The sequence below is a fragment of the Papilio machaon genome, chromosome 10 (assembly GCF_912999745.1).
Source record: "Papilio machaon chromosome 10, ilPapMach1.1, whole genome shotgun sequence".
NCBI classification, from domain to species: Eukaryota; Metazoa; Arthropoda; class Insecta; order Lepidoptera; family Papilionidae; genus Papilio; species Papilio machaon.
In genome coordinates this window covers 3,240,962-3,264,325 of record NC_059995.1, presented here as the reverse complement: position 1 = coordinate 3,264,325, position 23,364 = coordinate 3,240,962, and the positions used below count along the sequence as shown (strand labels likewise).

Below are 23,364 nucleotides of genomic sequence, written 5' to 3'. Positions count from 1 at the left end.
TAATGTTTCATATAAAAGTAATTATTTTTTACTACAATCTTAAATATTTGAAACAAACAAGCAAAATTATGTAAAAAGTATGTGTAATACGAACAATAAGAAACATTAGTAATAGACATAAATTATTTGTTCTTTTGGTTGTCGAATTCATAAAAACTGGATTCCATCATTGTTTATATGTAGATCTTTGGTAAAACAGAGTAAAGGTTAAGAGACTGATTGGACAGGGAACATGACAAAATTATTATTTTTTATAATTTCGATTGACAAATTGTGTTCAAAATTTACTAATTAATAATATGGTGAAATGCACATAAAACTAACTACAAATATTTAATATAAGTAAATTAAGATTCATCGAAAGATGTATCAAAATAAGAATGAAGCGTAAATTCATTTGCATGCCAATACAGAGAGCTTACTAAAATTCAGTTTTGGAGTTAGATCTTAGAATGTTGGACAAGGACATGTCTGCTCTAGGTATGTAGGTCATGATTAATGCTTTGAAGTCTAGAATCTATCTGATGAAATAATGTACGCATAACATAGTACGTAATTACTCAGGAGGATTATGCTAAAAATTTTAATTTTGAAAAAAAAAATTAAAGGAATTTATGCGCGAATCGTAATTTTGACTATATAAAATTAAATTTAGTTTGCCTGCACATCTAAGGTACACTTTATTAATTTAATTTATAGTAGGTATGTAATAAATGGTATTCACATTTTTGTTATAATAACGGCACATGTGCGTTTATTGCACGTATACTTTATGTTAATGTAAGTTAAAGCTGCCATGTTTCGAGTATTAACGCAGTGGCTACGTTTTACCTTAGTTTGTATAACAATTTATATTCAAATACGAAATAAATTAAGATTTTCATGTGTTCGATTCATGCTTCCGTTTTAAAAAAAATATGTCAAATTGTTTTGTAATATTTGCATACATTAAATTTTTATTAGATTGTACTTTTTACTTTTAATATAACATTAAAATTAAAAAGAAAACAAGCTCATAATAAATAAATGAAATTGTCTTAATAAACAAACTCCAATGTTAAAGTGAAATATATATAAATAAAAGTTTTTTAATAGACTAATAATGTATATGGACTTATGCAATTGACTTTAATAATGCATGATAAATATATAAATATTTTTGTAGACATTACTGCCCAGTACAAAGCACAAATAAATTGCACTTAAGAGTATATGCAAAAGGAAATAATCTTACAGAAGCTATTGCTCATGCTATAGGTGCCTTATCATTTGAAAGCTGGATTTTTGTATATATAGATTAATCAGAATTACAAAATAGATAAGTGGATATTCCATTTATAATATTTAATATGTTTTTTGAATGTACCGTAATTAATTTTATATAATATATAGTAACTGTGAATGTATTTATAGTGTTAAAATAAGTATACATATAATTGATACTTATTAATATTTATAACGAGGATGAGTGCCTTTTTACCTGTTAATGAGTAGTCGTATTATTGAATTGTATGACTGTTAGTGATATGAAATGGTTTATTAGCTAATTATAATGGATTTTATTGTATTGAAAAATATATCCTGATATTTTTGCACAATATGTAAGTAATAGTTTTATTTCTTTCCCTCTAGGATTAATATATGATAGAGGTTATGGAAGAGTAGTACTTGTGCCGACCCTCCATAGAGAAAATTGAGGATAATAATTTCACTTCTCTCAGAATTTCATATTATGTTGCTCTCGAGCTCTAAATGTAATAGTCACAATTTTATAATCTAGCATGGCTTATAACAATTTAATCAAGATACGTTTTATTGTGTTACTGTTTATCTATCCACTTAACTTTATTTTGATTGTTGAATACTGTAATGAAAAGTTGTCGGGATTTTTGTTTAGCATTAAATACTCGTTATTTTAATTAAATTAACTGTACTTTTCAGAGATTAAAAAAATAATCTATGTTGCGTATTAAATGTATTTTCACTATGATTTGAATAGTGTGACCAAATTAAGCTGAGTTTGACGATTTTGCTGAATTAGAAGTCATTATTATTTGTCAAATTTTGACGCAGATCTTTGCAGGATCATATTAAAACCTTTAAAAATAGGAGAATTAGACATAGCAACTATATTATTTCGGTACTTACGCTGGATCTTAGATGTTGGTAGGATAATTAACAAAAAAAATTTAGACAAGTGGTAGAATGTTGAATTTTAGGACTGGTCACACCGTTACTTTACCATAAAATTTCAAACTTTTTATTTTTTTAACTTTCAACACTGATCAAAGGTATTGTCATTTTACGTTAGTCATACAAATCCGTCTCATTCGTGCAATCGTTTATCGTTTTATGTTGCTTCTGATCGTTTTTAATTTTTATAATTACTAATCGGCAGTTGCACAAAGAACAGTTAGAATACATGCAAATGTTAACTTATATGTGAAGTGGTCTTAGTCCAAGTTGTATTTTGTAGTGCAAACAATACTTTTGTTGTTAACGTTTCCTGAGAACCTCTACAATGCCGACCAGTGCCGTTTATCAACCTACAACAGTGACTTACGAGCAACAACCAAATGATCAGCGATGGAATTGCCCCATCAGCTACTTTTCACGGCGTGTGACAAGTAGTCTGAATAGGGGTGTTTGTGTGCGACTTGGATTATGTCTTTTAGGAAGCACACTGTTTATCATTGGTAAGTTTTGTACAAGTAAACAGTTTATAATTAATAGGTACATACGTTTACAATGCGTGTTTAATTATTGCTTTTAATTACATCTTCTTAAGTTTTCATACAGAAATATGTTTATTAATCTTATTGGCACATTTATTCAAATGATCTTTAAGTACTGCTGAGATGGTTACTTAAAGTATCTTGTTAATCTATATTTTTCTACAACAAGGTGTTAAAATTTTTTGAATAAATAATCTTAGTGCTCCTTGGCATCTGTGACTAAAGCCACAGTTGAATATCTGGTTGATGGTTGAAAATTATTTATTGCCATGTATAGATACATCAGTATTTGCTGCCCTATGATCTGCACTGTATTGATTATAACCTCATTGCAAAATACAAAATAAGCCATCCAGATTTGTTATTAACTTTTATAATTTGTATTTTAAATGTTCTAAACTAAGGATTCCTAAAGTGGTTGATATTGACCACTTACATCAAACTTAAAGAATTGCTAATCACTCTGTCTTCTTTTTCTTGATTATGGCTCTCCCTCAGCGGATTGGGCCAGTGTCGAGCTGTCTTCTTCTATTGACCTAAGTCAGAATGAAAAATAATAATAATTCATCTTAAAAGTAGGTAATTTGGCCTTGGGGCTCTGAGGTAACAGTTAATTTTGGAAAAGGGGTCACTTGTCCAAAATAGTTCGGGGATCCCTGTTCTAAACCATCCAACATAAGGAGATCTTAATCTATTTTGATAAAAAAAAGTAATTTAGAACAAGAATTTGTGATTAACTACAATTCACATAAGTGCTACGTAACAATAGGTATGCAATAAAACAATTCTTTATTATATCTCCAAAAACTTATGCCATACTTTAATTTTTTTACCTAACTAAAGTTTGAAATATCAGAATGTAGCAGTGAGTAGACGCATCCTATGAAATATAAAAGACATATAGACATTTTTTTTTGTAGAATGTTGGCATTTTTACTAATAACTAAATGTGAGAGGATAGATGTTTCAATAAAAATAATAATAGGACTTCAAGGTGCCAGTCCCCTTACCCTTATTGTCTATTTATAGTTGTGTATTTGTGTATTTTTAGGGTGAGTATGTTATCTTTATGTATTTCTAGTATTTCAAAATTATTTTGTAAATTTTTATTTCTAAGTTTTATAAACAAGTTATGTATTGAATTTGTTTTGTCCACATTTACAGTAATATACCACTAGTAAATGTGTTTGATAGGGGGAAACAATTTGTTGTAAAATCTCAGTCAATGAATGTTATACAAAATTAACATTTTCCTACAAATTCTTTTTCAAAAGCTGTAAGTCTTAACTTGATTGATTTTTCAAATGGATGATTTTCAAATTATACACCTCATATATCAATATGAGTGTGTTACATTTAGCATTGTACAATATATACAAATTTATTATAGTCCACAGAATCTGTAACAATTGTAGATTGATACAGTGGGTGGTAAATAATATTAGTCATTCACACTGCTTTCACTTACATTAAACTCATGGCATATCTAAGCCTAAGTTACATTACAAATAGAGAACTAATATTTGATATTCCTTTGCATTTTTTAACTTTCTATCAATGTTTACATGTTTTAATGATGGGAGTATATATTAATGTGATCTTAATAGTTTATTTGTGTATATTATTCTCAAGAAATAAATAAAATAACCAATTTAACATTTATAATGCAAATTTTGTAGGAATATATTAAATATGCCGCATGCAAAGGCAACTTACTATAGACAATGAAAATCTATAATTCTAGACAGTTCATCTAAAGAAAAAAAGTTTTTTTTTTTAATTATTAAAAGTGTTAATATGTTGCATATGAATTAAACACAAATATTGAAAATTATTTATGTAGGATCCAATGACTAGCGAAATGTTTTTGGACGACATAACTCTTAACCGGTTATAAAAAATTATGAAAATCGTTTACGTCACTCGCCCAACACAAAGTTCGATGTTTTAGTGAACAATAAAATCATAAGCAAGATGAACGAAAGAATGTGGGCAAGATTAACGTTCACGAATTAAAAAAATGACTTCACGCTAACCGTTTTCTTACAGTACGAAACTTTTTAATTTGTGAATATAAATATCCTTCTGTCTCTAATTTTACATTACAGAACTCTTGTCTAATTTTTCTTATGGAATAAGGAATTTCTAGACTATCTATTACTCTTTATTAATCAAGTCCAAGTAGTCATAGTCCAAGTAATAGGGTTAGCAAATTAGTTTTTTTTTTTCCTTATAATAGGATATAGTAAGCTTTGCCTGAAGGTTAATAAAAAATAGATGAGGTAAAAAGTTATTGGAATCTATTGTATTAAATCAGCATTGTGTCATTTTTTTAATATACATAATTACCTTGACGTATCTACTTCAGAGTTTGAAGGTGATGGTTTTAAATAGTTAAATTTTCCGCGGTAAAAAAAGCCTCAATTGGAATATCGAGATCAAATTTTAATAGAAAAATTGTTTAAAATTTGTTGTTTTACTGATCAGAACGATTCTTTATACAATCTGTTTTAATGTCAAAATTACTGCGCGTAAATCATTAAATATATATAATATCTTCGTTTTGCTCAAGTTTAACAAAATAATTTATGCGATTCTGAAGTGTTTTTGGCATTGAAGCTCTGTTTTAAAATAACGTTTATTATAATATTAAAGTGTATAATAAACATAATAAAGATGCGCACATTTGCGTATAGTTTAGTATAACCTACAATTTCTCAGGTCATAGGATAAAATTTATGCAGTAGAAGAAATTGAATAATTTCGTTAATAAAACCCAATTCAATGTACACAATGGCTCTCGGTCAAAATATATTTACGTTAATTAAAATGGCTATGAGAATACTTCGGATACCGTACAATCGTCACATTGTATCATTTTGTTTGATATTGGATCTGGGCGTTTTATTCCTTCGAATAGTAGGACGTCTGAATCAAAGCCAATTCCTTCAAGGTACTGTCATACAATACCATATTGTAATTTATATCTTGTACTTTATATCACACTAGCTTTTGCCCTCGACTTTGTCTGCTTGATTAAATCTTTATCTAGTAATGAATATAGCCTATGTTACTCTGTGATAATGTAGCTTTCTAATGGCAAAAGAAATTATGAAATAGGTCCCGTAGTTTTTGAGTTTAGTTTTTACATACAAAATATAAAAATGCAAATCTTTAAAATATTATTATATAGATATTATATACTGTAGATTGCTTGAATTGATTCCTTCCAATATCCATCCATCCACCTAAACTTTCGCATGTATAATATTAGTATTAATAAGATTATAAAGGTACTAAATCAAGTGACAGGTTTGAAACGCGCTAATTGATTGTCTAGACAGCGAAGAAAGCGGGTAACGACTATTCAAAAGATATGTAAGTCCTTTCGACTTAAATTAAACGGTGTGTTCCTTTTTTTGCAATGGGTTGACATACAAATATCAGAACGAAGAAAGCGGTAGTTAATTTGCCAGTTTGTCAGGTACTTAAGTTCGAGAAATCAATTTTGCACCAACCAATTAACGTCTTTCATATCCTTAAACTTTAATAGCACATCTTACTGCGGGTTTCGACTCGTACGCAACATATTGTTGTCTTAGTTTCTTTTCAAGAGTATGAGAGAGATGACTAATGTGTTTTAGACACGGTTACGTACATCTATAACAGTCCTAGTTTTATTATTAAATAACGATAATGAAATCACCTTCCATGTTATTGAGAAGCCGAGAATGAATCTGACCTCGATTATCAATTAGTATTAATGTTCATTCAACCTACTTATTTCTTAGCCTAGTTTTTTACTTCCAGACTTTTATTCTCAGTTGCTAATATATTCCAATTTACCTAATTTCAGTTTCAGGAATATTAGCATGCTTTTCAAAGAAATACTTTTTTTAAATAAGTTAAGTAAATTAACCGGAATATTTTTTATTTATAGATAACAAAAATTTATAGTTATTGTTAAAAAAAATCTTATATTAAACAAGTTTTAAGTTACAGTTAAATCAAATTTAAAGCTCGTTTGATACTTTCGTATAAAAATTAAGGAAGTATTAACCTTTTGCGGTTTTTTGCACTTTAAACGTGGCTTAAGACATGGAAGTCAGGTTAAGTTACTACGCGAGTACATTTTACGGAAATGTGGTACCTCACTGACGGGTTTGTCGACCTTCGAGTTGGTTGTCGTTGTAGACATACGATTATCACAGACATCACAACTTTAAAAAAATTAACGTGTAAATGTTTATCAAATTACTAAAAAATAATAAAGTTGCTTAATAAAGCTTCTGTAACTCGACTATAAACTTGAATATTTTTCCGTGTGATCTTTCTTGGCTAATATTAAATAAACATTATTAATATTTCTTTAAAGCAATTTAATATATAAATGCAAACTAAAGGAAATGTTAAAAGGAAACTTTATTTTTTATTTAATAATAGTAAAACTTGAAGTAAATATTGCTCTATAAATACATGTCATAAACATTACTTGAATATAATTTTGAAATCGTTTCGAAGTATCGCTTTGTAACGAACGTGTTAATACAATAAATGTAACCAATTATGAAACTAATAATCATCCTGTGAATACCCTACATTTCGTCCAGTACATGTGAACACACCTTAACGGACATACTCGCCATAAACATAACCCTCCTGTTGTAAAAATGTATTATAAAAATTGTGTTTGCCGCCTCTGTGAGTTTCGATCTATGGCCAGTCTCGGGCAGATCACGCAGCCGCCGAATGAGTCACAGCGCGGGCGCCGCTCCGTCGCACCACCGCGCCGTGCACCCGCCACTCACTACCCGGCATCGGTTGCAACGCGCTTTGTGTCAAATACTAGCCATCGTTACAACCGTCGCTACTGTTCAATGTTGATAGCAGCTTTGTAGATATGAAAGTACCCGTTGCGTTATTTATGTTACGATCTTTAGAATAGCGATAGAATGAGTGGAGTGGCTTTGACTTACTAAATCAAATAATATAAAGTTTTGACTTTCATATTTTTATTAGGCTGTTAAAGTGTTTTTCCCATTTAACTTATAAAAATGAGATGATTCATACATCATTTTTAACCAAAAATTAATTTATATTTCTGCCACCATCATTTTAAATTTTTCTTCAACAAATTGGCATTAAAATAAACTTAAAAACTATCTTTTTGAATTATCAACATTATCCATGAACGAGTCGTTGCACTGTACGGTCACAAACAGGATGTTTTTTTTTAGTACGAAACGAACATCGGTAATTATTACGACTGATATGAGCAGTGTTGAAGAATGAGACGGCGAATGATTGTAATTAAATATGTGCCCTATCCACTTTTTACGATTTCAATCATGGCAACAAATAGATACATTTATGGTAGATGTACCAAACCGTTGTGAAGAAAAAAGCAACTAGTAAAGGAAATGAGAATATAGTTTGTTTAACGTTTACACCGAGACACCCATCAGTTTTTTAGAATCTGTTTGTGGAAAACATTTGTTGCATGGCGGGACTCGAACCCATGATTATGTACATTCCAAATCAACCACTGCGCTATCGACGCATTTACTTTTCCTTGTGATGTAACTTTTTTGCTACTAATTTATCTAGTTCTTTTAATTAAAATGAAATATGAAAGCGCGAGCGTGTGAATATTTAGTAAGAGACGCAGTGCGGTGTGGGTTGGGCCAGTCCGGACTGCAGATTACCTGTAAATAGAAACTTGCACGAGCACCTTTTTTATTTGTAACCATATAGAGTATCGTGTGTGCAGTATCTTAGGCCTTCGACATATTAATATACCTTGTAGCATGTATATAGCAGTGGAAACTGGTTAATATGTAACGATCCGTCATTTAAAGTATTATACAATGATTCATGACTCTTAATCATTTTCAATATAAATACTATTATGTATAGACAGTGTAATAATAACTTTTTTTCGCCAAGCATTTGTGACTAATGCTAGCTAGTTGCATGTCCTTTTGTCATCTTCATTTGTGCAAAAATCTCTGAAATTTAGACTATTGTGATTTATTATAACTTTTAAAATGTTTGTTGAACTTTATTTGATTGCACTTAACGCATAACTTACTTTAACACGGTTAGAGGATCTCGAGGCGTTCGTCTTAAAGGTCGGCGTTTTTCGAAACGCTTAAGATCTTATTACTTTTTTTTATATCACAAGGTGGCAAACGAGCGTGCGTGATGTGATTGCTACCACTGTAAAATCCACTATATCATCGATCTTTAACAACAATATCAGAGTATCAATATAATAAGTATTTTTCGATACGTTTCAGTTCAAGCCAATCTGCACCAATTACTTGCAGAGCTCTAATTTTGACCCTCGTTATTAAAGGTTGGAGAGAAATCGTAACTTTTATAAACCTAACTGATCACGTATCCGATCATAAAAAAATAAATGAAGGCACGCCAAATCTTACTGCTGAGTCACAATTACTTTTCATTGTGTTCATGTTTTTGTATAGATTTTTGAGTAGATACTTGAGAATGGCGCGAGAGAAACTATCATTTCACATTTACGTGACATATTTTTTACATAGAATATAAATGAAAATATACATTCACTTAATATTTGTCTGAAAGCTTACAGTTTAATAATATACCCATGTGTAAACTCTTCTTGTAACTATACTTCTTCTGACGTCAAAATTGTCTACGTCACACGACCGTCTCGAAGTGGGTGGTCTTATAGCCACTTGGGAATATATTTCCTGCTGCCAAGTTCTAACAATAGACCTTATTATAGTTATCAGTATCTTCTTAGCTCTAAAAGGAAACGGAACCCCAAAGTAACAACGCTTACAGCGTTAACAATTACATAGCGGACTGCAGACCTTACATAAGCAATGTGTTGTATATAAGCTTTGCTTATAAAGTAAATGCTCTATATAATAATTTTATTTGATTAAATTATAGGTTGGAAGTTGACTCTTAGTGACACTCTAGGTTTTTAATCTTGATGTTAAGTCTAAATATAATATAATTACAATAAATACATATATAATAGTAGATTTGAATAGTAAATCTTTGGTCAACAATACATGTATAATGTTAATCGAAGTTTTATAGTTTACTAGCTTTTACCCGCGACTCCGTCCGCTCGGAATTAAAAATAGAAAACGGGGTAAAAATTATCTTATGTCCTATTCCTGGTTCTAAGCTACCTGCCCACCAATTTTCAGTCAAATCGATTCAGCCGTTCTTGAGTTATAAATAGTGTAACTAACACGACTTTCTTTTATATATATAGAAGATAGATTACTGAATTTTAGTGTATCACTTCTGTTATATAAACAAGTATGTTTATAGTCAACGATATGTCTTTATGTCAATATTTATAGAGTTCTAATATAATTCCAATAACATTGGGTTTGCAATGATACTAATATACAAAATATGTATGTAATTTAAATTTATTACAATACACTTTCGTATCTTTTCCACTCTATGTATGACTGTGAGGTACAGTTTTTTTTTTTATTCGGAAGAAGAATTTCTTTTGATTATAATTACTGTATGTAGGGCATCGAGACCGGGTATACCCGGACCGAAAAAACCCGGTTTTTCCCGGTTCTGAGGATTATAAAAAAACCCGGGTTTGATTTTGAAAACTCGGGTTTATCGGGTTTTTTTAATACTTTTATTTTTGTGATTTATTAAGTTTAAGCCACTTCGAATGCAATAATAAGTAAATGGAATAAAAATACGCTTTGATAAATTATTAATTACTAGGTAAAACGTAGCTTCGTTGCTATGAATTGTGCGATATCATTCGATGAATGGACATCTAATAAAAATAGAACTTATATAGGGCTCACTTTACATTCACCAAATTTTTCAAGGGATAGGAGTTTTCGAAATCTAGGTCTCATACGAATTCACAGGTCCTTGAATGCAGCCTCATGCGTACAATTGATTTAGGCCAAGTTGGACGAATATGGGGGTGGCTGCATTAGGGAAGTCCCTTAAGTCATACCATCAGCTATGCATCGCTCATGCCGTTCAGCTGGCAATTGTGGATGTGATGTACAAACACAATGCCGGCTTCGAGGAAAACGTCGCTCAGCTTGCCGAACTTGACGAGGATGAAGATTTACCTTCATCAGTATTGGCTCAAAGACTGCGAACTGTAGAATTTAACGACGACACAAATTCTACAGACAATGACGAGGATGGTGTTGAATTTAATAATGAATCCTCGTTTATGGGGTCTTTCAGTTCACCATATTTTAGACGTCCTGCAAAAACATGTCAGAGCTGATTTGGACAGGAGTACTCCCTGCTGTTAGATGGGAAAACGCGCTGGAGTAGCATTTCTGCCATGTTAGGTCGTTTTCTGAAATTGAAAAGATCTATTACAAAAGCTTTAATTGCTTTAAAAACAGACATTGCATTTACTGATGATGACTGGAGAAATATAGATGAAATCCATAAAATATTGGATGTTATTAAAACTGTCGTCGAGGCGCTATATCGACGCGATGCAACTTTACTTACAGCTGATGTTTCCCTAAAATTTGCTTTGAAGAAAATGGATCAAATGAAGACACCACTAAGTCACAAAATGGCAACTGCATTGAGCAAACGGTACGCAAAAAGAAGACTAACTCAAGCAGCAACGCTACAGTACTTGACTAATCCGGGTATTTTGAGAACATTCAAAATTAAGATAAAACTGTTTTTATCGGCCTACGGGTGATGAAATGCTAAACGAAATTGTTAATCTGATTAAACGCACAACCAAAAAAATACGAGTATATATACCTCTGGAAAATTTGCCAGCGCCAGACCAAGACCTGCGAGAAATTGATATTTTATTTTCCTTTATATTTTGTATTCATTGTAGGAAAGCGATATATAAACGCAGATTAGTGTATTTTAAAAAATTACAATGGAAAGATCGAAATGCTCGAAAAAACCGGTCTACCCGGGTTTTGATACTCTTAGACCCGAAAACCCGGGTTTTCAAAATTGAACCGAGTTTCGATGCTCTAACTGTATGTATTCATTGTATGACTGTATTCATAAGATCGAGTGCAGATAATAAAACTACTTTGATAGATATGTAAGTAGTAAGTAAATCATAAACATACTCGTATGCATTACGTCACCACTATATCATTATTTTATTTAAGTCTCGTCAGGCGTGCATTGCTTTTTAAAAGCTCATTAGCATACTATATTTAAATGTACTTAAACAGGAAACGACGCGTAATGAAGGTACACAAGTACTCAGTACTCATGTCTGTTGTACGTAAAAATGACTCATTGACGCATTTCTACGCAGTATCCTTTTGACATTGTTACAATATTTAATTAAAAAATACAGACAAATTGAAAACCTCCTTCTTTTGGAAGTCGGCTAAAAACAGAAGTTTTTGTAATTCCAAAAATAAAGAAATCAGTGAGAATTCTCTGCTGCCTTGACTACTTTATATTATGTGTCCAGTACAAATAAAAATAATATACTTCTGTATAATCTTTTGTCAGAATAGAAATGCATCGTTGTCTGAACAATTTCCCACGACATAATTTGCGTTTAATACAGTTTTAATCAAAATAAAAATTACTTGAATTGCAGGACTTTGACCGTTTCTTGTGTTTTGTTTGCGCGCGATATAAATGAAATTTGACATTTTGCGATCGTGACAGTTATGTTTGTAAATGTTGTCATTTCCTAGAATGTATTCAATCAATCAGCGGTTAATTTAATCACGAATACCTATATAATGTCAATAATACAGTTTTTTTTTTACTGTAACTCAAAAACTACTATAGTCATGTTGCACAAAGAAAGGCGATAAGTGAGTAAGCAGTATATGTACTGTTGTGATTAAATTTTATGTTAATAATGAGTTATTCTGATGCTTCTGTGTTTCAAATGTTGGTCGAACAACATCTTGCCAATAAGTAAACATAAAAGATAAAGATAAATTTAGCTCTGCAGTATTTGAATCAATGGATATACGGAGAAGTACACCTTTACGTCTTCTTACAATCCAATTGGCATTTTCTATCTCACTGCTAATACATTGACCATTCTGAAATGATAACATAATTCCTATAGTCTAGTTAAAAACGTAATCAAAGAGCATGCAGGTAGGTAGCATTAGGAATTGTGTCAGAACATTAATTTTAATTTTAAATCGTCAGCCTCCGCTCCATCGGCTCAAGGTGAATCGGTTCTGTTAACGCCTGGCGACGATTTCATTTTAGATTGACGTACATATGTTTAACCTTTACAAATATAAGTCATTTTAAATTGTGTTAATTAAAACATCGTTTAAACTTTTCCTATAATGTTACCAAAGTGAGAAAGTCATTAGATAGAGAAATGTTAATTGTTTATTGGCATGATCAAAGTATATGTAATGCAGGTTTATGTTAGTTACGATAAATATAGTTTTAAATATTTCCTCTCTTTACATAGTTCTTTCTCTTTATTTAGACATTAAAGTAATAAAAGCTTATTGATTACAACAATCGCAGTTAATATTACCTTGACACAACTCATTCGTCTTTCAATTTAAAGATCTTTCGTATTCTTAGACAAATTTAACAATTCTCAAATAAATTTCTTTTATCTAAACTATAGACATGCTATTTGCTTGATAATTGAGTATGTCATCATGCTATCCTATGACCGGTTTTAGAAAGCAAATAAAATGTAATTTTCAGACATCTGACTCATACTCCGTCACCGTCTCATACCAAACTTACAAACGAACTTATTGTGAATGGACGAAGTGTAGCTTTTAATTAATGTACTTGTTCGATGACAAAATCATAAGAAAATCTAATATTTTAAAGAGGAAATATTTCACTTATTGTTTGCATTGAATATGCTCCGAAAATATTAAACGGATTTGAACAATTATTTTAGGTACTGTTGGAAACCAATACTATACGGTTATATTGAGTTAGGCTATTTTTATTACTTGTTATTTTTTATTCCGCGCAGGCAAAGTCGCGTGCAACTATTATACTTAAAATAAATAAGGAAAGTCAACGTAATAATTTTACCGCCTTGGTATTTTTCTATGGAAAAATGTCTTTGAAATTACTATTAATCAATAACTTATACCTAACGGATTATAATATTAAAGGAAGTCTACAAGTATCCCTAAAAGGTATCCGTTTATTGTCCTGACATAGGCAAGTCACGTTGTCACAAATTATGGCGCTACTTTATCCATTCATGACCAACGATTTGAGATGGGCTATGAAATACGATGAATATCCGTTTAACTAGTGTTTTTACTTTTGGCTTGTTACTAACTATATATATTACTATACTATACATATCAGGCTACTGTTAATTAGGATAATTTTAGGTGGAATCTATATAGGTATATATTACACTCCGTAGAATTAAGTTCTTAATTGTCCTGTTTCTTGTTGGTATATTCTATTGCACTATAAAGGTTGTGTGTCAGTAATAATCTTACTAATATTATAAATGCGACTGTTTAGATGAATGGATCGATGGATGGATGTTTGTTTCCAGGTATCTCCAGAATAGCTGAACAGATCTTGATGAAATTTGGAATAGATGTAGAACATAGTCTGGAAGAACACATAGAATACATATTAAGTATTTTTTTCATTACCACTCGGGCGGCCATCTCCAGCTAGTAATTAATAATACACTTCTAGATATTCTGCAAGTTTGGCGCCTTTCATACCTCTCCCAATATTCAAAGTTGATTCCGAGTTTTACAGCCTTTTTAAACGTTACCAGTAAGTCAAGTAAAAATAAATCCATCTTGGGCGTAAGATCCAACTTACCATAAGAGAAGACAGAATAATAAATTATGTCTGTAGTAAGCCGCAAACGGCTGTCTTTGTCTTTTATTCAAGCTTTCCAAAAGCATTTATTAGTTAGCCGATGCCCTACTTCGCCAACGCATTGTGCCTTGCTCTACTTATACTCATATCATATTAAATATTAAGTAATATTACAGTGTATATGTCTGTAAAATTTATAACTAACAAGTTGACCATTACTATATTATTCTAGAGTCTTCTTGTATATTAATTAGCTAGTGTTAATTTACTTGAATGTTAGATGCGATTGAGTTCTAAGGGTCTTATACGAGAAATACAAGTTATGTAATTAAATCTGGCTAATAGTCATTTACAATCAAGTATTAAAAGATACTTCCGCATCTGAACAATCCGCACTAAATTACTGTAGAATTATTGTTTTAGCTCTCATAGCGGAATTAAACAAATACGTTATAAGAAATATGGAGTAATATTACTTGTTACGAAACAAAGGCCTGCTCTGGTTTCTTTGCCGCAAACACGTCTACATTTTATTTCTGGTGTGTTAATACAGTGGCTGCCGTCACTTACATGTTTTATATAGATCTGTTGTATGTTTATATGTGTTTTATATACTTCATCAGTGTACAACCGAAAGATTCGATTAGATTTGAACTATCGTTCTCAAGAAGGTTCTCGTTAAAACGAATACGAAAGACGAGAAATTTCTTGTGACTTGTACACACATTGATGATGATGCATTTTAAAATGTATGTAAGTTTTGAAAGAAACAGTACATTAAACTTATTTTCCTTGAAATTTCGGACTTCAAATATTTAAGTTGGACAAAATTTTAATAACTTCTCAATGCAGTTGACCTACTTTTCGTTTTTAAAAAAATAATATCATACAGCGTTCACAAACTTATGCATTGGTTAAATATAGCGGTGCATTGATCCGTTTGTTAACAACGTCATCCTACGCATTGGGTACCTACTCACGAAAATGGCGACGTGTGACGCAGAATACGATATTGTTGTGCTATCTATATTTTATTCGACCTTGTAGAGAGGGTCTAGTGTAATATTAATTAATGCATAAATATATTTCCTCACTATTTTAATCCACCGTCTGACTTTTTCAACGTTGCTTGTAAAATTGTACAATTTCCGTAATGTTTGTTTAATAAAATAAAAATGGTTTCATCGTTTTACCATGGTATTAAAGAGAGATAGAAAATTTTAATATGAAATTAATTGCTGACAATACACCAGATATTACTAAGGTTTTTATTGCATGCGTACAGTACCAGTGTTAGTAAAATTAGTGTGCCAAGAAATGCTAATGTCCGATCCATTTGGCAGCAGATAGGTTTATTTTAAACCGCAGTTAAATAGTCAAGGCCTAGTATTTCAGTTTTTTTTCAACAAATATATTTTTAATTATTCAAATGCCATGGTTAGGAAACTTACGGCGGATTAAAAGAAAAGGACATCTATTTGTTACCTTTTCTTTTTTCTCTAATTCTGAATACAACTTTTTTATACAAAAGTCTATGTAATGTTATTATAAACTCGTTTAAAACATGCACTTCTTTCAAGGTGTATGTCGTTCTCTAATTAGGACATATTACGCATAATTTGAAGTCGATAGAAGTCATTGTAAAGTAACAAATTATTACGTCACCTATTATGCTTCATAAACTTCTTTATCTGTAACCAATTCATTTATACGTAAAAAGGTATTTTGTGTTATTACCGTTACTACACTATCATGTTCGTTACTTTATCGCTAAATACATTAAGCTTAATTGAGTTATTACTATAATCAAAGTAATATATAGTAAAGATATTGAGAAGAATAAATAAATTCGGGACATTTCAGCATCAAGAAGACTTCTTAAGTTTATTTTTCGGATGTCCTTAGCAAAATTGATTTTATTTCATCGAATATTTTTAAAAGTCTCCCACCACATTATTCAAAAACACTTATTTTGGTTATACACAACCACAGAAATTGATTTTTATTTTCACCTTGTTGTAATAAATTCAACATTGTTTCTCGCAGGTTTGGCTCTACTGATAGCGGGCGGTGTTCAGATGTCAAATGCGACCCCATCACCGCAAGGCTCCGATGACGGACTGGGCGCTCTCGTCGCCGGCGGAGTTATACTGTTCTTGGGACTATTGATTGCAGGTTAGTTTGATATATATGAACTTTTTAATGTAATTAATTGCTTCATACAAACGTTGGATAAGTATTCTCTTACCTTATCCATTTACTTCTCTAAACTATGGACACCGCTTTTATGCTCATTGGAATCCTTATATAGGTGGTTAATATACAATTACATCAATTACTAGCTTCTGTTATTGTATTTAAACGAATATTAAATCCTTTATGATAGATAATAAAATTGAAAAAGGCAAATTTCATTAATAAAGAAAGAAATGTGTTTAACCTTCATAGTATAATCCCACCTTGGGGATTGTCTTCATTTATTCAAGTTAATGAATAAAGTGGTTCCTAATTCTATTGTTAAAACACTTCGATAGTTGGTATGTTGATGAAAAACAACTTGTTTAATTTATTTTATTCATTTTATATCTAGAAACCTTTAGTAACATTTCCTAATACGATATCGTAATTTTATACATATTTCCAGTAACAGATATATTAAATATGGGGTAGTTCAACACTCCTATTATAGACTATGACTAAGACAACGGTATAATTTGCCTTTACAAAATGTATGTTTATACAAGTATTCCTGTTTACTTTATAATAGTACATTACTGTATTAAGGTATAGTTTATAATATATGTGTACACTCAAAACCAGTTGATCAGTTTGTTTAATTAATACATAATTAGTTATAATAATCTATATGAGCTTTATAAAAACCACATTTAGATTTTAAAACCTGCTCGGACGATATCTAAACGAACACTAACACAAGTAATATTTATACAAAAATGTTTCGCATAGAAAAGATATCAGAAACTGATTAATGCTTGAAGTAGGTTTCATTTCGATCATTTCAATGTTTAAAAACATTCATTTAATGCTTTGTCACTAAAGGTATTTAATCTTTTAACAAGACTATTTAATAATAATTACTTATGTTATAAAGAAGTATGTAACCTTGACAGGCGATGTAATGCCGTGCCCACTGACCACTGACCTCAACCTTAAGGGAACGATAATATCACCAACTGTTCCATTTTATTGATAGAAAAACGTTAGGTTGCAAGTTCAGGTAGTGATAACAAAGAATCATATATTGCCGCTGCTGCTATGTTCTATTTCTAGTTCAATTATTAATATCTGGTTCGTGTTAACTATAGAATTAACATTTGTTAAGCATTGCTCCAAATGTACATACACATACGTATTTGCGTAATGAATTGTGTATTTTAGAACTTTTTTTAACATTATGGTCCTAAATGATCATAAAATGGCTGACTATTTATTCTAAGTTCTTGTCTACTCTTTAACAATGACCGCTAACAAACAATCAAAGGTAATCGACAATGATTTTTAATAGAGTTAAGATACCGTTGAATTTCGAATAAACAATTCAGGAAGCGGAAACAAGGAAGGAAATGCGTACATTAAATCAGTAGTGGCCAGGAGTGTGTGAGTGTAATTATAATCTACGGTCAACGGTATAAAAAATCGGGAACCTTGATTGAAACGTTCTCCGCAAACAATTGACCGTTGTATTTATTTATTGCAACACGTGGACCTATTGTGCAGTCTATCCGCGTAAAAATATAAGATTCTTAGGCCCGTCTATAGCTCTGACTCAAACAACTCTCACTGCCATATTTACCGTGGGTTTCTGAGACTGTAATATCCGTTTAAAACATTTTGTTACCTCTGTAATGTCAAAGATAATGACAGTGATATGTTTTATACAGAGATTTAGGTCTCAGAAACCCACGATTACTCATTATGTGCTCTTAGTTAGTGTACCTAGAACTAGTGTGAGAAATTACACAAAGAGACTCCCTTAGAACGGAATAACCAATCTGAGTGCGGGTAGACAAATATAGGTTATCCGTTATTGATTGTGGTCTCTACTGTACTTAATTTTCATTTCACTTGAATGAAATCTCGCTAGTGGGCAGTGAACGGAAGTATGTAGGCGACCCGCCTACTACTGATCCGATTGCTTTGTGGTCTGGATTATTTGGTTATTGTATTGAGAGGTCGACATGATGTTTGTTTGTGTAAAGGCAAATTAATAATTCGAAAATCTTTTTATCCCAGTGAAAGTAATACGTTTGCCAATTTTTACAACAGATAGTCTACTCTACTGTTTATACACACGTTTAAACTATATCATGTTTTAAACGGATGACGATGTTTAAGTGTTTGAAATGTTTAAACTTCTACAATACATACGCTGATGCAAGATAAACTGATGAATGGTTTCAGATATGAATAGTTAAGTTACAATTATTGTGTCACATAATTTTTCTCGTGGAAGGCGTTATTCCAATCAGTGGGCAGACAAAGGATGATGAACATGATAATATGTCCCGTATTATGGGGCACTAACACAGATATATCAATAAAAGAGGTGATAACTCAGACAATTTTTTATTGAAACTATTTAAAAAGTACGTTATAATGGACACAATCTTATTGAATATAACCCCGATCTAAACGTGAATAACACTTTACAAGCACTATACAAACTGCGCTTTAATTGCGTCGTTTCTATAAAGTGGATCAGACTCCCAATGACACTCGATTATCTGTTCTCGATAATCTAAGGTCGGAACCATCTTGAGCGCTCGAGATGTCAGCTAACGTAGGTCGATCGGAGTGTTCTAGAATAACTACTTCACTCTTATAAAATCTCCACAGTTTGTCATTAAAAGACTGTACACGGACAATTTATCCATCAGATTTCTGACCTAGTGACTTCTTATTTGACAAGTCAATGTATACGTATTTTTGTTCCCAGGTGTCGGCGGCTGGGCCTGGTCGGCTAGATGGGGTGGCGGCAAGGAGGCTCCAGCCAGCGGTGCGGCAGCCCTCACCGCGCTCAACCCCTCTACAGACCCTCTGGTGGCAGCGCAGTACGCACCCGTGCGCGACGCCCCGCCCGCGCCTGACGACGAAATGCGCAATCTCATGGATAACAAGGAATGGTACGTATTGAATAATACGTCTCTCGATACGTCGCACTGTTGACTAGTGTGGTGTACACTTTAACATAATTTGTTCTACACAGTTGTTTTTTTTTGCTCCGAGTTACAGATGTAGATTTAAGTAATTGCTTTACGTCGTCTGTGTTATTGAATTCCCTGCTGTTTAAATGTTACTAACATTTCTCCACAAGTGATCAGACATTTTCATTGTCGGTCCTATAGACTGCATAACGCAGTGCAATCACGAGCTAATAAGATTTGTCGCAATTGCCACTTTTGATGATCGGATTATCGAGTGCGATTAATGTTTCAATGATTTCACTAGGTTATAGAAGATAAAGTTAACAGTAACATTTCTGCAATCATTTTATGGTATGATATATTCTTGAAAATCGTAAAATCGAAGATTTTTATAGTGCTAATTTTTAGTCCTGTGCGTAACCGCTTTTTATCATTGAATTTCTGTCTGTGCGACAGGTCGTAAGTTTATTTTGTAACATTGGGCATTTCTTTGACCAGGGTCAAAATAGCTTAGTGCAAAGAAATTATATGAGAAATCTGTTTCTATTGGTTGACGGCGAGTAACTTGTCGCTAAAACATATAAGTAAATGGTTTGTGAAAATTAAATGGTTTTATCCACGAAGTGAAATAATTAAAATTTGAAATAACAAAATATGAGGTCGTGCTCGTCGAGGGCGACGTCGACCAACAGAGCTCGAGGCTTGGAAGTTAAGTTAAAAATAGAATTAAGCTGACCTTTTCCATTTTGGATTTCGAAATGCACAGCTGCTTTCAAGCCTTTACTTTAAACGCGGCTTTATACAAAATAATCGTTCTTTCAATACCAACAAATTACTTCAAATATATTCGAGTTAATAAAATCGGAATTAAATGATTTCTTATAGATGATAACTTATAGGCAATTTGAAAATTTTAATCTATAGAGATAACGTTTTCATTGTAGTGTAAATCGCATTTACACTTTGAAATTGAATACGAGATACACGTTTTTAAGACTCGACTGCACTTTGTCGTCACCTGGTGCTTGTAATCAAAAATCAATCTGGTGTTAGCCCAGTTGAGGGCGGCGGGTAACGATTTCCGCTCATTGTCATCGATTGATCTTTTATTTACACGAACGTATGTAGCATAAATACATGTGATATGAATCCGAGTTGTTGGTACACGTCGACACAATACCCGGCGCTCTATTGTGGCCGCTCTGTCGGCTCAAGGCAGGTGTTAATAGTTCACACAAGGTATGCCTTTGTCTTTACGTGTTTACATAAATTTTACTTGTATTCGCAACGAACGAACACCGAGCCAAGCTTATGCTAAACTGTTTATACAAATCTTGTTAATTGTCTGACTTCGGAACTAATTAATACGTTCCGCTGATTCAAAGCGTAACAAAGAGGTACTTATTTATTTTAATATTTCACGGTAGATTGCTTGATGGATGCCTCCTTGTGTTTTAAAACTTAGAACTTATTTAGTCCAACAAATAAAGAATTACAAGGAGTTAAAGGAATGTTAATTTGCATAATTATGAAATAGCATTAAACCAGGTTTTCTTTGTTTTCAGCTTAAGCAGTGCAGAAGAAAGCGATAAGATGTTGGACGGCCGGCCTTCAGTGGCGTAAGATATTGATAAAAAATGAAACCTCAGGCAAGCCCTGGTTATATTTCTGTCCCCCTATTCGTCAACGTGTTCGAAATATAAACCCTGTTACATAAAATATTCATAAGCATAGAACATATTTTCGTGGTAACCCATTTTGATGCCCTTTTTGATCGCATCTTAACTTTACAATTTATATGGCTACCCTTTAGGGGGCGCCATTATTATTAAGCATTTCATCTTCTGCATGTGTCCTGTCTCAATGGAACATTTCAAGGTACAAAACTAATACGAGAAATATGGCAATGTTTGGAAACTTTATGTGGTTTTATTGTGTGATAAAATATTTTATGTACGTACCTTGATATAATCGACTTTAACTAAAATCGAGAACATTCGAATCGAATTATTTTCTGTTATATTTTTACCGTGTTTTAAATAACACTCTCTTCTATTTTACTCGTATGTCTCAATTTATGAATGTCTTCATCTCTAAGACATTTTATTCTATTAATCCGTATTGTAAGATTAAAATAGGTTTCATTATTGTATGTACATGTGATTTAGTAAAGACATGTGGCCAAATTATCGTCCATATTCTTAGGATTGTAATACCCATATTCTTGATCTGTCGTTTCTTTATCTTTCGAGTAAAGGAATTTAGTAAATTACGTTGTGTTGGAAAGTTACTTTAAATATGTAACTTTTTCAAAACACTGCTTTTGATGTATTCTTCATTAGTATGTGATATTCGCCTCGAGATACATAAGAATCGGTTTCGTCAAAAATTTTGTATCTATTTTGTCTTTTAAATCGCTTACCGGTGTTTGTAAGTTCTTAAGGATATTAAAATAATGGGCGAATGTCAAGCAATAAATAAAAATCGCCTAAAAATATAAATAAAAATATTGAGTCGTCGAAATAGCATTTAAGTGGCTGCGTATAACGCATATTAGAATGTTGGGGAAAGGGATTTGCCCCCAAATACTTTGCAGATTTTTTTTTGGCGTGTACGGGTCATTAGCTATTTTTTATTGAGCCTATGTTCGGACGACTCAAGAATATTTGTATTAATTATACATTTCTTTGCTTACACATAGCGAATAGGTTAAGAAAAATGAAATTTTGCTTTAAAATCATTGTTTGCTTTTTGCAAAACGTTTACTTTAAGTGGTATTTCTTAGTCGTGTCGTCTTATATTTTTCTTGATTTATGTACAATATTTTATATTTTATGTTGACACCGTCCTTTTTAGATTTAAGTCGTCCAGATTCGTGAGCTAAGCCCTACATATAAAGGGCGATGTCCAAGTAGATGGATTCCATGGCATTTAATTTTATAGAAATCTAGGATTTTGGATTGATATTATTTTTGTTTTACAGCTCTCTTTATTGCGTGCAAAACGAATTATTTAAAGCTAAACAAACAATGTAATCTGTTATAACGATCATATTAAAGTTATAAATCGTACGATGTGAATGGAAATTTATTGTATGTAAATAATTTCATTCTAGATAAGAGAAATGTAGTCGTAAGCTGCAGTTATACAAAGAACAATGGCAGAAAAATAGTTGAAAAAAAAATTAGCGTCTAGAAATGTCATGTAGATAAAATTAATTTACATATTTTTTTAATAATTTACGTAAATAATTCTATTTTTGTTGAAGCCACAGAAACATTACAATAATTTAAAGAATGTATATTGACTAATCGGATTATCACCCATTAAAGTGTTCCCACCATTTAAAGAATGCCGTATTTTCGGAATTATATTTAGCAAAGTGTACGAATTAGAAATTGTTATCATGTATGATATTCCAATACTTACTTTCAAATAGATACTTATTATTTATATAAGGTGTATACTTAGTGAAAAAAGATAGTTCTTTGGGCTTCAGGCATTTTTAAATGAATGCAAACCGCACTATGTTGTAACTATTCGCTTTTATGGTTATGGCAACATTTAAAATGTCACGCACGTCACAAATACTCCGCCTTGTGTCGGTTGAGTTCGTGTGGCGCTCGTAGCAAAGAGTACCAACATGCCGCGTG

At 31.8% G+C, this 23,364-nt stretch overlaps 1 protein-coding gene across 1 annotated transcript; it reads left to right on the top strand.

Annotated features, from left to right (window-relative positions):
• Positions 1–2,290: 2,290 nt before the first annotated feature.
• Positions 2,291–22,793, top strand: LOC106717555. The gene is made up of 4 exons (XM_014511436.2): positions 2,291–2,696; positions 16,593–16,721; positions 19,504–19,690; positions 21,277–22,793. Exons 1-4 carry the CDS (start codon positions 2,522–2,524, stop codon positions 21,332–21,334), a joined length of 549 nt encoding a protein of 182 aa, XP_014366922.1. The 5' UTR covers positions 2,291–2,521; the 3' UTR covers positions 21,335–22,793.
• Positions 22,794–23,364: the final 571 nt, after the last annotated feature.